Genomic DNA, 16,505 nt, shown 5'->3' on the forward strand with positions numbered 1-16,505 from the left:
GTGGCGACCTCTGAAATAGAGACTAAGCCGAAGGAAAATTAAATTTCATACAGTTGACATGTAACAAACATGATACGTTGTTTTACGAATGTAATATGTTGGCCCTAAAATTCAATAATCATTTATTATATTAATATTACACTATTTATTTAATGTACTATAAGCAATATCACATTAAAGCTGTTTTTGAAAGTGCTTGTAGAACAGTTCCATTAACAAATATTAACAAAACTGGGTGTTTCCCAGTACTGGGTTGCAGATGAAAGGGGATCCGCTGTGTAAAACATAAGCTGGATAAGTAGGGGGTTCATTCTGTTGTGGTGACCCCTGATGAATAAAGGGACTAAGCTGAAGGAATATGAATGAATGATTGTAAAATGTTACCCATAAAGCCACAGCAAAGCAGTTATATGTCATTTCTGAATGAATCAGCATTTTAAACGAATTGATTTAATTCAATGGATCATTCATAAAGACAGCATTTACTTCATTCGATAAGAACACAATTTATTGACCACCCTTTTGCTTCAAACCTGTAAAAAATTATTTCATTTGTGGAATATAAGGATGTTAGTAACATTTACTTCCAGTGTATGAGCGTCTTTATATTGTTTTTATGATATTTTTCATACTTAACACAATACTGACTTTACTTTTTGTTTTGGAGTTAACTTCTTAACTAAATTTATGGTGCGTTTTAATTGTGATTAATTACTTAAGCATCACCCCATATAATTATGTATTAATAATTTATTAGTTAAAATGTATTAAAAATGATTATTGATTATTAAAAACTATTATCAAAAAATGTACATTTAATTTGACTGTTCTAGTTTTTGTAGATTCCCATTTAATTATTATTACATATTTCATTATTTATTTTAACTCTATTATTAGAAAAATAAATGTTGAAATGTAATTATTTTTGTTTATAGAAAATTCATTTTTGTTTATAAAATTATTATTGTTACCAATTGATTTTTGCAACCCAGGCTCATTCTGAAAACGTAGTCCCGTGGACGTTTCTGGAGACCGCGAAATACATCCCGGGAGGTATGTATTTGTGCAGTATTTGTTTTTCACGAATCCACGAGAGGCATCTGTGCTTGTTTTTCGCATCTCGAACATGTCTCGCGAGCGCCGTTCTCACCCATGCTGTTCTCACCCACGCTGTTCTCGCGTAAACCCACACGAGGCCGCTGTCGAACGACCATCCGCCCGACTGGCTGAATGATTGACTGGGCGACCAGCCAATCGGCTGACCCACCCTCCTCCTTCCCTAAACCCAAGCAGTTTTACCGATTGACCCGCCCGCTCGCTTAATTCCCTAAATCCAACCAACAATTTACAAAAAAAAAGTCGTCCAGAAAAAGAAAGCCCTCGTCTGATTTTTACCACGTTTTCGGATTTTACCACATTCTCAGCCTGTTATGAACTTGTTGCCTTTATTTTTTGGATTCTGTTTTTGTCTTACCAGATTTCTGGAACCGCTCTTCTCCGGACTCGAACCCGGTTGTCGTCGTGGTCATCTCCTCTCTGCGTTTCAAGCCGATATACACAACGAGCTAACCGGACAAACTGGTTGTGGCGGGAAAGCCCTCCACACGGAGGTAAGTGATTAACCGGCAAGTGCGAAAGGGAACGTGTCACACCGCCCCGTAGCATTCGCTTAAAAATCTAAATTCAGCCGTACGTACCTCCGGCTACATAATTCGCGGTCTCCAGAAACGTCCGCAGGACTATGTTTTCAGAATGAGCCTGGGTTGGATTTTACCCTTCATACACTGAATGCAAAAAAAATGCATTTGTTTAGTTTTTGAACATTACAAAGGATGACTTTATAAATTTCTACTGCTTTTTTAGTGTTTATGATTCATATTTAAGCATATTTGTAAAGTTTAGAATATTATTATATACATAATTAATGACTAAATTCAGACATTTTATAGCCCAAGTTACACCAAAAGTTACATTTAGCTGTGATACTTCTTTTTTATCATTAAATATGAAATGTGTTTGTCTCTGGGTCTCAGAGGAGCCCATTATGCTGCTAATTTTGTTTGTGAGCATTTGAAATCATGACTGATTTCCTTATCGTGCAACAAAAGAACAAATCAAACCTTTTTGTATCATCACCCTCACGGCTTGTTTGTTACATGAACCTGTGAACTGTGATGAATTTGCATGGTTTAAGGGAATAATGGAGCTGATGATGCATTCAAGCTTTAAAAGAAAAGCATGAATCAGATCTTTGCTCCAATTCAAGCTCTGGAAGAAAAATAATGACCAAACACCCTACAAAAAATAAATCTTACATTTTTTTCTGTTTGCATATTTTGTATTAAAATGTTTTATTGCTAGAAATAAGAGGTTTTCTTTTACTGGCACAAAATGCATCAGAATGAAATTGATTTAAATTTAACGATATGAATTAGTTTGTAGTGGTTAATATTTTAATCTGTAGTTTGTGTTTTGCTCTATGGTTTATTAGTGTTTTTTGGATGATTAAAACATGAACCTTCAATATCAACTTTCATAACAGCGGTCACTCTTGACCTTGAATATAGGTCCTTATGAACGTTTACGTTACGAAATGTTTTACGGTTTTACAGTAATTGATTTTTTTTTTTAAGTTGAAGCATTTGAACCTTTTGACAGCTGTAACTTAACTACATCTAAGGCTTTTATAGTGAGTTCTCTATAGTTACTGTATGATTCCATTAAATGTTACTAATTTACCTTATATGCTAAAATGGATTATTCCATGGTCTGTTGAAATCCTTGATTCTGATTGGCTGGAATGTGTACGATAATATGATTTAATGCACAGTTATTTTCAGTCAGTTTTGATTACAGTCCTTAATAAATGCACAAGCCTCAAACATTAGTAACCATATAAACTATTGCCGAAAGTTGCTGGAGCCTTAAAAACGTTTTACGAATAGGTAGCTAACACATTACTACGAGCTATTAGATATGCCCATGTCATAGAACTGGTCATTTCATGTGTTTTCTGAGTTGTGAAAACAGTTCTATTTACTTTTGGCCACATAAATGTGTCTCCACTAAACAAATATGATACAAATTCTGCGCTATTGGCAAATTTAAGTAGGTTACGCCAACTAAAGCATCAGCAAAGTATTTTTGAAGTTGAAGCATTTGAACCTTATGGCAGCAGTAACTTAACTACATCTAAGGCTTTTATAGTGAGTTTTCTATAGTTACTGTATGATTCCATTAAATGTTACTAATTTACCTTATAAGCTAAAATGGATTATTCCATGGTCTGTTGAAATCGTTGATTCTGTTTGGCTGGAATGTGTACGATAATATTGTTTAATGCACAGTTAGTTCCAGTAAGTTTTGATTACAGTCCTTGATAAATGCACAAGCCTCAAACATTAGTAACCATATAAACTATTGGCGAAAGTTGCTGGAGCCTTAAAAACGTTTTACGAATAGGTACTGTAGCTAACACATTACTATGAGCTATTAGATATGCCCATGTCATAGAACTGGTCACTTCATGTGTTTTCTCTGATTGGTTAGCTTTCTGAGTTGTGAAAACAGTTCTATTTACTTTTGGCCACATAAATGTGTCTCCACTAAACAAATATGATACAAATTCTGCGCTATTGGCAAATTTAAGTAGGTTACGCCAACTAAAGCATCAGCAAAGTATTTTTGAAGTTGAAGCATTTGAACCTTATGGCAGCAGTAACTTAACTACATCTAAGGTTTTTTAGTGAGTTATTTATAGTTACTGTATGATTCCATTCAATGTTACTAATTTACCTTATATGCTAAAATGGATTATTCCATGGTCTGTTGAAATCCTTGATTCTGATTGGCTGGAATGTGTGCCATAATATTGTTTAATGCACAGTTAGTTCCAGTCAGTTTTGATTACAGTCCTTAATAAACGCACAAGCCTCAAACATTAGTAACCATATTAACTATTGGCGAAAGTGGCTGGAGCCTTAAAAACTTTTACGAATAGGTAGCTAACACATTACTACGAGCTATTAGATATGCCCATGTCATAGAACTGGTCACTTCATGCATTTTCTCTGATTGGTTAGCTTTCTGAGTTGTGAAAACAGTTTTATTTACATTTGGCCACATAAATGTGTTTCCACTTAACAAATATAATACAAATTTTACGTTATTGGCAAATTTAAGTAGGTTATGTGAACTAAAGCATCAGATATAGCACATTTGATTAAATTATTACAGAAATAAGCATATCTTATATGGGCAAATAAGTGATTTATGTGGGCTTCAGGGGGAGATGTACTTCACTCGTGTTGCAGTAAAACATCAGCACAAGCGCACAAGGCTCCGCTATTACTGTCAATACAAGCTACAATCTAATTTTGTCATACAGATATGCGCATACACATAACTGATGAATAAGAGGTGAAATATTGCACGAAATAAAGAGCAATACCAGTTTTAACTTGTCTGATTTGGCTTTAAGGAGGAAAAAGTGCATTTAAGATATTTTAACACATGACAATTCCTTAATTATCTCTTACATTTGGCATGAATAATTTGTGAATTGAGCACGATTTCCCTCCCGTGTGTGCAAGAATACAAAACTGTCATTTCTTGGTAAACTGCCGCAAATGATCAATAATAAAAACAGAAGTTGCTGCAACTGGGGAAACAAATGTAGCTTTTATTCCTACATAATGAATGACTTGCGCCTTTAGAGCACTCAGACAACACACAATAACAAATGCTGTCATGTTATCCCGCATTCGGAGGCAAATGCCCGGGGTTTAGAAGCACAATCTTGTGAGACAGTTCTGAGAGTCATTTAACCAAATCATTTTCATGACATACTTTGGTTCAGGGCCTTTTTGAATGACTAAGGGGATGTTGTTCATTTACAAAACAACATTTGGGGGAAAATAAAAGCTACTTTAAAAAAAAAAAAAGGGGGTATTTTTTAAATATAAAAAGTTAAGTATTAATGCAATTAAATGTAATGGAAATTTATAAATCATTCCAATGTAGTTGTCTTTTTGACATCCAATGTGTAAAGCCTATCTTCATGCTAACTCAAAAAGTTGTGACAAGATGCGAGATGTAATCAAAGCCACCACTCACATCTATATTGATAAAAAAATGCCTTAAAATGTATGCTTACTTTTGCAACACAGGCTTATTGGCAATATTTGCTCAGGGCTACATTTTGGGAACCGTGAAAACTACGTCTGGCTGCAATTTGTGTGCAAAACAAATGCTACAGGGTACTTTTTATGACGTCGCCGACAAAATCTGTTCCTTTTTGTGCTACTGCTGACCGCTTATCTCCGTATGGTTTTCTGGCTTGACCAGTTTGCTCAGTAACTCATCTTGTACAACATTGGAATTGGGACGCGGAGTGGACCAGGGTTCGAGTCTAGCAAAGGATGATTCCAAAAACCAGGTATATCAAAACCAAAATAAACAGCAGTACAAAAGGATGGTAAAAGCAATGATGAATTTAGTTCTCTAGTTTGCTTTTGAAAACACTATCGGTTGGGTTTAGTGAAGGAGGTGGGTGGATCAGTTGATAGCAAGCTGATATATGCATCTTGACAAGCCAATCGGCTTCTCTCATGGATGTTGAGATTTGCAGAAATGTGCACAGTGGCCTCTGGTGGATTTACAAGAATGACATACAAGTGGCATGTGTGACAAAAAATCACTTTTAAACATGAGACTGTCAAAAAAAAACTTGGCGGCCTCTAGTAGATTTGTGAAAGAGTAGATATTTTGAATGGTTTACTAATTCCATCTGTGCGCCCGCAGTTATAATAAAGTCAATTCAAAATGGAAAAAAGCATGTTACGTCAGTCACGTCTCTTTTTTTTCTCCAATCAAATGAAAGCAGAGGGGTTTCCAATTAGTTGATAGCAGTGTTTGTGTTGTTAAGATGACTATGGAGACTTTTAAAGATGGAGGAGAGACTAATGGTCACTGTTTCGAGTTTTCCAGAGCTGTATGACTTCACAAGTCTTGAATTTCACAATATTATTAAATATTACAATTTTAACAATATCAACAATATGCATCTGATTCAGTCATAGCCTAGCAACATAAAAAAGGCAGTGCGGTGTGCCTCGCATTCCATGCATCCATCCATTTTATTCATCCACCCATCCAATTCCATTTTATTCCATTCCAATTCAATCCAATCCATTCCATTCCATTCCATAACAATTATTGATCCATTCACCCATCCATCTGTCCCTCCATCCACCCACCGACCCATTATTCCATTCCATTCCAATTATATCCATTCCAATCCATCCATCCATCCATCCATCCATCCATCCATCCATCCATCCACTCAATCTATCCATCCATTCATCCATCCATTCCATTCTATCCATCCACCCAATCCATACATCCGTCTAGCAATGCTCTCGCACAGTATGCAACTGATTCAGTCATTGCCTAGCGACATAAAAAAGGCAGTGCGGTGAACCTCGCATTCCATCCATCCATCCATCCATCCATTCATCCATCCATCCATCCATCCATCCATCCATCCATCCATCCACTCAATCTATCCATCCATTCATCCATCCATCCATCGATTCCATTCTATCCGTCCACCCAATTCATACATCCGTCTAGCAATGCTCTCGCACAGTATGCAACTGATTCAGTCATTGCCTAGCAACATAAAAAAGGCAGTGCGGTGAACCTCGCATTCCATTCATCCATCCATCCATCCATCCATCCAATTCCATTTCATTCCATTCATCGATCCATCCATCCATTTATCCACCCACAGACCCATCCATCCATCCAATTCCATTCCATACCATTCCGCTCCATTCCATTTCAATCCATCCATCCATCTATCCATCCATCCATCCATCCATCCATTCCATCCACCCAATCCATCCATCCATCCATCCATTCCATTCTATCCATCCACCCAATCCATCATTCCGTCTAGCAATGCTCGCACACAATATGCAGCTGACTCATGCTGTCCCAGGAGAGAACCTTGAGCTCTGAGATAATTGAGGCCAGGGCTTCTGCCTGATCAATGTGAGGTTGTACAATATCAGGTAGTTCTCAAAAGCTCCCCCTGGCAAAGGAGTAAAGGTGGAGATGGGGTGGATGGGGGGATTCTTCAAAAAACGAAGATGAGGGAATAATGCAAGTCAGGCTATTTATAGTGAATTTGGAATGATCCGATTAGCTTTCTAATGATTACAGATGAGAGACCAGTTGCGATCAATCATATCATGTGTTCGCTTCGAAATTAGTTTGTGAAACTTCACTACGTTTCTGTCATAAACAAAGCCAATTGTGTCTGAATACCTGTTGCATATGTGAATGTGGACTGTGAGGCAGGTGTTTATTACCTGAGTAAAACGCCAGTGGAGCTTCATGCGTTTGGCCACAGCGTAACTGCACTCAATGAGCCGCGGCCGGCCGTTCACGTCCACCAGGCACTTGTTGTCATCATCGTCAACGGTGGGGCTCAGGATGCCCACAAATAACTGCTGAGTGCTGGTGTAGTATACATTCTGCAATGACAGAGAGAACTGGGAATAAAAGCAGGCATGTGAAAGAGCACGTCTGGCAGCACACAGACAATTTACGTTTATAAGCTACTGTGGAAGATTACAAGGACAGGCAATTGAACCTTTCAGTAAAATAGATGTCTACATGTCATGCCATGAGACATCTGTATGCAGCAGACCATGAAGATATACAAGCTATAGGTATGGGTTTTAAAACCAACAGAGGACGGAGAGCACATTTAGGTTTTTATGAAGAGTTCTGCTGCATTTTTTAAATAAAATTAAAAGAGAAAAATGGCAAACAAAAAAGCACAAAGTTTATTTAAAAACATGTAATTTGCTCACACGTTACAATAAGGTTTCATTATTTAACGTATTTACTAACGTGAACTAATTATGAACAATGCATGTACATCATTTATTAATCATATTTCAACATTTACTAATGCATCATTAACATCTAAATTCATGCTTCATTAACATTTGTTAATGCACTGTGAGTTAACGTGAATTAATGATGAACAACTGTATTTTGATTAACTAATGCTAACTAACAGGAACAAATACTGTAATAAATATGTTGTTAATTAATGCAATCTTAATGCAAAGTGTTAGCTGTAATTTTAGTATTATTATTATTACTACATAATCAATTTATAAGGGGTCAAAACAGCAAACTGAACTGCCAATTACTCACTTATACTCAATTATTTACTAACTTCTGAACCCATACACTTGCATTATTATTAGGGGTAAGGTACCGCAGGTGCGAAGGCACCTATTGTTTTTGTTAGTGTTCCTATTATTCTTCTTCTTATTCCTTCTTCCGGCGGATTTGAATTGTAGCCATATAACCGTATGCGGAAAAGTTGTAAACAATAATAGAGGGCAGTGTCAACATGAACAACAGCTAACTGGAAGTCTTCAACTTAAACTCTCTAGCGCCACCACTTGTCCAAAGTTTGACTTATGTTTATCGTTATAACTTTTAAACCAAATCGGCTACAATCAAAATTCTCTAAATTTCCTCTGATTCCTTGGCTTTGTCCGATTTTTTTGTTTAAAATTTTTTTTTCTCACTTTTTTTTTTTTTTTCGAGAAACCTGTTTGAACAAACCTGTCCTAGGCCGTTTATCCGATTTTCACCATTTTTGTTTAACTTGTGAACAAATCTTATGTAGAACTTGCGAAAATGGACTTGAGGCAATATCTCTGTAATGTATTGATGTATTCATACCAAACTTGGTGTGTGTTGTGTCAACCATGTTTTACAAAAAATTAAATAAAAAATGCATTTTTTGCTTATAACGTCTCAACCCTTCATCCAAAACTCGTAAAACTGGTCTCTTTACATCTGACAGAGCATGCCAAGTTGAATGATTTTCCCAGGTCCACCATTTTGGCTGTCGGCTATTTAGATTTTTGTCAAAAAACGATATGTTTTGAAAACATGTCCACGCATGATTACAAAACATGGTATGCAATCTTCGATCCCGTGCCCAGAAAGTACTCAAACATTTTTGGATCATTGCCACCTTGTGGCCAAAAGTTATAATTAATTTTTGAAAAATGCTAATAACCTTTTCTAAACTTTTCTCACTGACATAACACTTGTCTTGTTATATTCCAAAAATACCAAATATGCCAAAATCAACTAAACTTCCTGTCCACCATATTGTTTTTGATTGAAAACATATTTTTTGAACTTCTCTAGACCTTTTTTTTTTAAGTTTTATCAAATTTGACTCAGATGTTCTTCAGACCATTACGCTTCCGACCATTTTTGCTGGCACAATATCAAAAATAGTATGAGGCTGTAATTTGCAACATTTAAACACATTGACGCTGAACTTTAGGTGTGTCATTAGCGCCTCGCAATAACCACCACACATTAATTTGGTAACAGCACCACCTTGTGGTCATGTGTTAACTAACCAACGATCACCCTTAACTAACCAACAATAATGAATCTTTCAAAATGGCTAATAAAGGTTGATTGCTTAGGTTTACTGTGGTAAAACTGATTTCAAATTATTCCTTGGGTTATGCTGAGAACCAAACATGCCATATATGGGCAACTTCCTGTTTACGGCATCGACAAATGTGCTAACTGGACATCAAAGTGCAACTGACGCTGTAACTCTGCAATGCTTAAACATATTGACACAGATATTTAGGTCTGCCATTGGCAACTCACAATGAACCCGACACATATAGTTGAAGTCAGAATTATTAGCCCCCATTTGATTTTTTTTCCCCCTTTTTAAAATATTTTCCCAAATGATGTTTAACAGAGAAGGGAAATGTTCCCAGCAAGTCTGATAATATTTTACTTCTGAACCAAGTCTTATTTGCTTTATTTTGGCTAGAATAAAAGTTTTAGACACCATTTTAAGGACAAAATTATTAGCCCCTTTAAGCTAATTTTTTTTCGATAGTCTACGGAACAAACCGTCAATATACAATAACTTGCCTAATTACCCTAACCTACCTAGTTAATCTAATTAACCCAGTTAAGCCTTTAAATGTCACTTCAAGCTGTATAGAAGTATATTGAAAAATATCTGGTCAAATATTATTTAACGTCATCATGGCAAAGATAAAATGAATCAGTTATTAAAAATGAGTTATTAAAACTATTATGTTTAGAAATGTGTTGAGAAAATCTTATCCGTTAAACAGAAATTGGAGAAAAAAATAAACAAGGGAGCTAATAATTTAGGGGGGCTAATAATTCGGACTTCAACTGTACATTTGGTAACAGCACCACCTAGTGGTCAGGAATTATAAACCGTTTACCAACCATCAATACTAAATCAGAAATGCGCTAATAACGTAATACTGCATATGTTTATTTGATGCTTTTGCCTCTGCTTAGCTCATTCTGTCTCTAGACTGCTTTGCTCATTGGCCCTTAATTTCTGTTTGCAACTATATTTATTATTATTAATATTTTTTTTATTAGTCATTCTTGTGTTCAATGCAACAGGACACTTTACAGATTCTCGAAGAGTTTTATTGTTCTTAAATGACTACACTGAGTTTTAGGAGTTCCGAATCAAACTATTTACAAACGCATTTATTTGACACGTTAACACTTTGATTCATCTCACATCTGGATGCACTTAATACAGATGACTTATCACTGAATAAAGCCAGGGATATGCTAATGAACCACTTTCACTGTTCAAGTGCCAGGATGTCTTTTTTTTTGGTGTTTTTCTGATTTGCCATTCTCATATAATTGTCTTTGTTGACTAAGCAATGCATTATTCATGGCATAAAATTGAGAGCTAGCATTATGCATTAGACACTCATACAGAGGCTTGGTGTTTTAGAACAGATGGTCACATTTAGCATCTGCCAAAACTGCCTAAACTTTACTGGGTTTGCTAAAATGGCATTGAATGGGTTATTTCATAAAATATTTATAGTTTTATATATATGTGTATGTATATTTGAATATCCCCTCAGTGGTTAGCTTATAATGTTAGTCCAGCTCTATGCAGCAAAAAGTCATAATATGATTTTTTTTTATTGCCACCGTCCACCATCTGTCTAGCCCTAAGAATTGTTTAGCAATCCAGGCTCATTTTAAATATATGGCTCTGCTTATATTTACAAAATCTCCAAACAAAAAAACGTGTCCATACATTCAATTCACTTCAAATTCAAGTCCTTGTGAAATCAAAATTGACTCTATTTCAATTAGTTACTTTTGATATTCTTGAGGTGACCATTAATACAAGTTAATTCACAGAAAATGAATGAATGATTCAATAAATCAAGAATGAATGAATCAGTTAATTAATTCTGATTGATTGGCTTAGTGGTTAGCTCTGTTCTCTCTGTGTTCATGTAGGTTTCTCCGGTTTCCCCCATGGTCCAAGGACATGGGATACAGGTGAATTGAATAAACTAAAACTGTTCGCAGTGTGTGTATGTGTAAATAAGTGTGTATGGGTGCTTCCCAATACTGGATTGCAGCTGGAAAGGTATCCGCTGCATAAAACATATGCTGAAATAGTTGGTGGGTCATTCCGCTTAGGCGACCTCTGAAATAGAGACTAAGCCGAATGACAATGAATGAATGAATAAACATTTGCTTCCTCTCTGGAATGGCATTTCTTCTCTGATGTCATCATGTTGATGACTCTGGGACTTTTTGTTACCCAAAAGAACCTTTAAATGAAGAGTTATTAAAAAAAAATCTAACTAAGAAAATTTTACTTTTTTCCACTATAAATAATTATTTGTGCAATAGAAAGGTTTGATGAATGGTAAAGATTCATTATGGAACCATTATTGCCAACAAATGAGTGATTTGTTTTTATCACATTTTAGCTTTTGGTTAGGTTATGTTTAGGTGGTACAGTGTGTGTATTTCACTTTTACATGTAAATGGAGCATTGACATTTTAGTGTCATTCAATAGACATTTAATTACCAAACAGCTGCAACTGGCATAATAAAGCGTCTACATTTAACTGTTGTGTTGAGATGATAATGCAGTATGACTTTATAAAAGTGTATCCAGAGGTTAATCATCACTTGGGAAATATGTGAAAAAGTTCACAGGAGGGCTAATAGTTTTCCATACAGTTATATTACGAAACCTGCAGTGTTGCCATATACACTTATTTTCTTTGTTCCTCTTCTCTACTGTAGGTTTCATGGATAGCAATATATTGGTATCATTTTAGTACTTGTAAAAACAAAACAAAAAACTTTGAAAGTAAAGTTCATGCTTGCTATTTTTCCACCAAGATCCACCCATCCATCCATCCATCCATCCATCCATCCATCCATCCATCCATCCATCCATCCATCCATTCCATACCATCCACCCACAAACCCACCCACCCAATCCATCCATCCGTCTAGCACCCCCCCACCCATCTATCCATTCATCCATTCATCCAATCCATCCATTTCTTTTCATTCCAATCCATCCATCCATCCATCCATCCATTCCATTCCATTCCACTACAATCCATTCCAATCCATCCATCCATCCATCCAATTCCATTCCATTCTATTCCATTCCATTCCATTCCATTCCATTCCATTCCATTTTAATCCACCCATCCATCCATTCCAATCCATCCATCCAATCCATTCATCCATTCCATACCATCCACCCACAAACCCACCCACCCAATCCATCCATCCGTCTAGCACCCCCCCCACCCATCTATCCATTCATCCATTCATCCAATCCATCCAATTCTTTTCATTCCAATCCATCCATCAATCCATCCATCCACCCAATCCATCTATCCATCCATTCCAATCCTTTCCATCCATCCACCCAATCCATCAATCTGTCTAGCACCCATCCACTTAATCCATCCCTTCCAATCCATTCCTTCCATCCACCCAATCCATCAATCTGAATCTTCAATAAAGTTCACAATGTTGTTGCAGATGAAACATAGCACAATCTGTATAACATTGATTACATGTTTATCAGGTTTGCTATTCAATCAAACTCTTTATCTAAAACGCTCTTGGTCTCAGGAATACACCATGTTTGCAGTTTTTTCATTCATTCATTAATTTTTCTTTGGCTCAGTTCCTTAATTATCAGGAGCTGCCACAGTGGAATGAACCACTAACTATTCCGGCATATGTTTTATGCAGCACATGCCCAATTAACTTATAGCGCATGTCTTTGGACTGTGAGGGAAACCGGAGCACCCAGAGGAAACCCACGGCAATACGGGGAAAACATGCAAACTCCACATAGAAATGCCAACTGGCCCAGCCGGAACTCAAACCAGCAATCTTCTTGCAGTGAGGCGACAGTGCTAACTACTGAGCCACTGTGCTGCCCGTTTCCAAACATTTATGAGTTTCTTAATTGGGCACAAATAAATATATTTCGAAGAATGTTAAGATTTGGAAACTAATGACTTCCAGAGTAAATGATTACTAGTTCCAACATTCTTCAGAATATCTTCTTTTGTGTTAAAAAAAAAAAAGGTGAAGGGAGAGTAAGTGATGACATCATTTTCTGTTGAACTAGCCCTTTAACAAAACCTCCATTACCTGGACAGTAGGGATGCTCCAATCAATCGACCAGAGATCTGGCAAATAAACATATTTAATGACTTGATTACTCGTACTGGTTAATCTGGCCAATCTCATGAACCGATCGCAAGTGTTCATTTTCGGGTTTACACACAGAAGAAGATGCATTTGAACATCTTATGCATCAAATATGTGCTCAAATATTGCTGAAGCACTTCTCAGAAAAATGACGGGAACAGCACAAGGCTAGGGCTATAATGCTGAGAAAATAAACCTCCACCACTGACTCTTTTCATCTTTGGGTAGAGAAAATAACACTAACTTTCCCTTTTACACTTCCAGTAATAACCACCTAAACACAGCGTCTTCATGACTTGATTCAAGCGGGATCTGCTACAGTGCTTGTCTTTCTCTTTTTCTTTGCTACTGTGGGCGGGGCCGCAGGTTTAAATTTTCCCGGGTTTGCATGCGTAACAATTGGGTGGGGCTTAAGTTTTGTATCAATGGCACGCCGACCAGCCAAAGACTCGTTATCAAGACAATTCATTTGAATCACTACGAGATGACTCTTTTATAAATGAATCAATAGATTTAAACACTGTGCACTTTCAGATTTAAGCCTTAGCTTGATATTTCACTTCACTTAGAGCTGTGTTACACGCTACATGGAAGGTCATTTTCAAAAACCCATAATAGGGGCTCTTTAATAGTCCTTTCTACTGCTCAATGTTTAAGTGAAGTTTATTTCTAAGCTAATTTCGAGAGGATCACATGCTTATGATTGATTACAGCTGGTCCCACATTAACTAATGCATGATTCACCAATCAGATAATTCTTAACTCACTATAAATAACCATAGTGTCTTACTACACTTTTCTTCACCTTGAAGAATCCCCCCCTTCCACCTCTACTCTTACACCTTTTCCTTTATAGGGCAGCACAGAGGCCCAGTGGTTAGCACTGTTGCCTGCAGCAAGAACGTCACTGGTTCAAATCTATAACAAGTCAGTTGTTGTTTTTGTGCGGAGTTTACATGTTCTCCCCGTGCTTGTGTGGGTTTCCCCCTAGTTCCCACGGTTTCCTACCACAGTCCAAAACATGCGCCATAAGTGAATTGATCATTATAAATTAGCACTATAGTTGAGCTCTTAACCAGCAGTATATTTCTGTATAGCAATTTATAATCTGTCATCAGCTCTAAATAAGGGGGAAGTTCTCCCCTCTCGCCCTGCAAACGGAAGGGAGCCCTGGGCTTGAGGATCTGATGAGCTCAGCGCTCTCTCCAGGGCCAGCATGCCAAACTCGCTTTATAATCAATCATCAGCTAAGTGTGAACTCTTGAAATTTATTTAGTCATTTCTTTTGGCCAATTTTATGTTTTTATATTCTGTCTGTTTATTTTACTTTGACTTATGTACAGCACTTTGGACAGTCTTGTGACTGATTTTAAATGTGCTTTATAAATAAATTAACTTGAACTTGGACAGGATCACAAACCATTCATTCATTAATTTTCTTTTCGGCTTAGTTTCATTAATCTGGGGTCGCCACAGTGGAATGAACCGCTAATTTATCCAGCATATATTTTACGAAGCAGATGCCCTTCCAGCTGCAACCCATATCTGGGAAAACATCCATACACACTCAATCACACTCATAATACTACAGACAATTTAGACTACCCAATTCACCTGTACCATATGTTTTTGGACTGTGGGGGAAACCGGAGCACCTGGAGAAAACCCACGTGAACGCAGGGAGAACACACAGAAATGCCAACTGACCCAGCTGAGGCTCGAACCAGCGACCTTCTTGCTGTGAGGCGACAGCACTACCTACTGCACCACAGCGTCGCCTGGATCACAAACCAAACCAGCTTAAAATATGGCTCACAAACGGCTACAATCCGACTGACAAATTAAATACAAACTCCTTTCCTCAAATATAGTTTCTTCAGAAGAACGTGTACAGCAGTAGCTAATCAACAAATGGACAATCTACAAAACGAATGAACTAATAGGATTTGATTTGAGAGGAACTGACTTTTGGATCACGAAGGGCATGCCAAACCTGTCAAGAGATTTGAAAAGAAGTCCTCTAATTGTGGTTGTTATTGTATTTTCAGTGATGGAGCGGGTGTCAGCGCATACGCCAGAAACACCAGTGGTGTCTGTCTGAAGAATCACTCCAGATGGCCTGCAAGAGCTTGAGCCTTCATCGACATGTATGATAAAGAGACGCGGTGTGTGTTGTGCATGTTTCAGTGTGTGAAGAGAAGGTGAGCATAAGGGAAGCAGCCGAGAGGTGAAGGAACATCTGGCAAACAGGTCTCTTTGGAGCCACTCGGGACGAGGCAAATTGCTGCTTAAAGGACTCCAATTTTGGCCTTTTAACAAGATGTGAAATAAGTCTTTTGTGTTTCCGGAATGTTTCTGTGACGTTTCAGCTCAAAATACAGTGGGGTAAATAAATATTGAACACTTGATTTTCCTGGGATCAATATTTCTAAAGGAGCTGTTGGCATGGAATTAAACCGGATTTTAGTAAGAAACCAAACAATATAAAATTAAAATAAAACAAAACAAAACAAAAAAAATCTGAAAAATTAGTTTAATAACAATGAAATGACACAAGGAGAATGTACTGAACTACTGAAATGTATTTAGTACTTTATATAAAAGACTGTTTTGGTGATGCAGCTTAAAGACTCTTCTCATATGGAGAATGAAGTTGCATGGATTGCTCAGGTGTGAGTTTTTCACAGACTTCAACAGAGTGTAAAAATCTTGATGGTTATGTGGGTATCGTCTATCAAATCTTTATTTTGTTTTTTCCTAATGAATTCAAGTCAGGTGATTGGGTGGGCCATTCTACAGCTTGATTTTCTTTCTCTGAAAGCATTTGAGAGTTTCCTTGGCTGTGTTTTGGATCATT

The 16,505-nt window shown here is 37.0% G+C and overlaps 1 protein-coding gene across 1 annotated transcript in view; it reads right to left on the bottom strand.

Annotated features, from left to right (window-relative positions):
* galnt18b (UDP-N-acetyl-alpha-D-galactosamine:polypeptide N-acetylgalactosaminyltransferase 18b) overlaps nt 1-16,505 on the bottom strand; it is a 273,853-nt gene that overhangs the window by 16,860 nt on the left and 240,488 nt on the right. Inside the window, exon 10 of the mRNA XM_056462355.1 lies at nt 7,377-7,541. Coding sequence (XP_056318330.1) covers nt 7,377-7,541 — 165 coding nt within the window. The remainder of the gene's footprint in view (nt 1-7,376; nt 7,542-16,505) is intronic.

Source organism: Danio aesculapii, chromosome 7 (genome assembly GCF_903798145.1).
Source record: "Danio aesculapii chromosome 7, fDanAes4.1, whole genome shotgun sequence".
In the NCBI taxonomy this organism is placed as follows: Eukaryota; Metazoa; Chordata; class Actinopteri; order Cypriniformes; family Danionidae; genus Danio; species Danio aesculapii.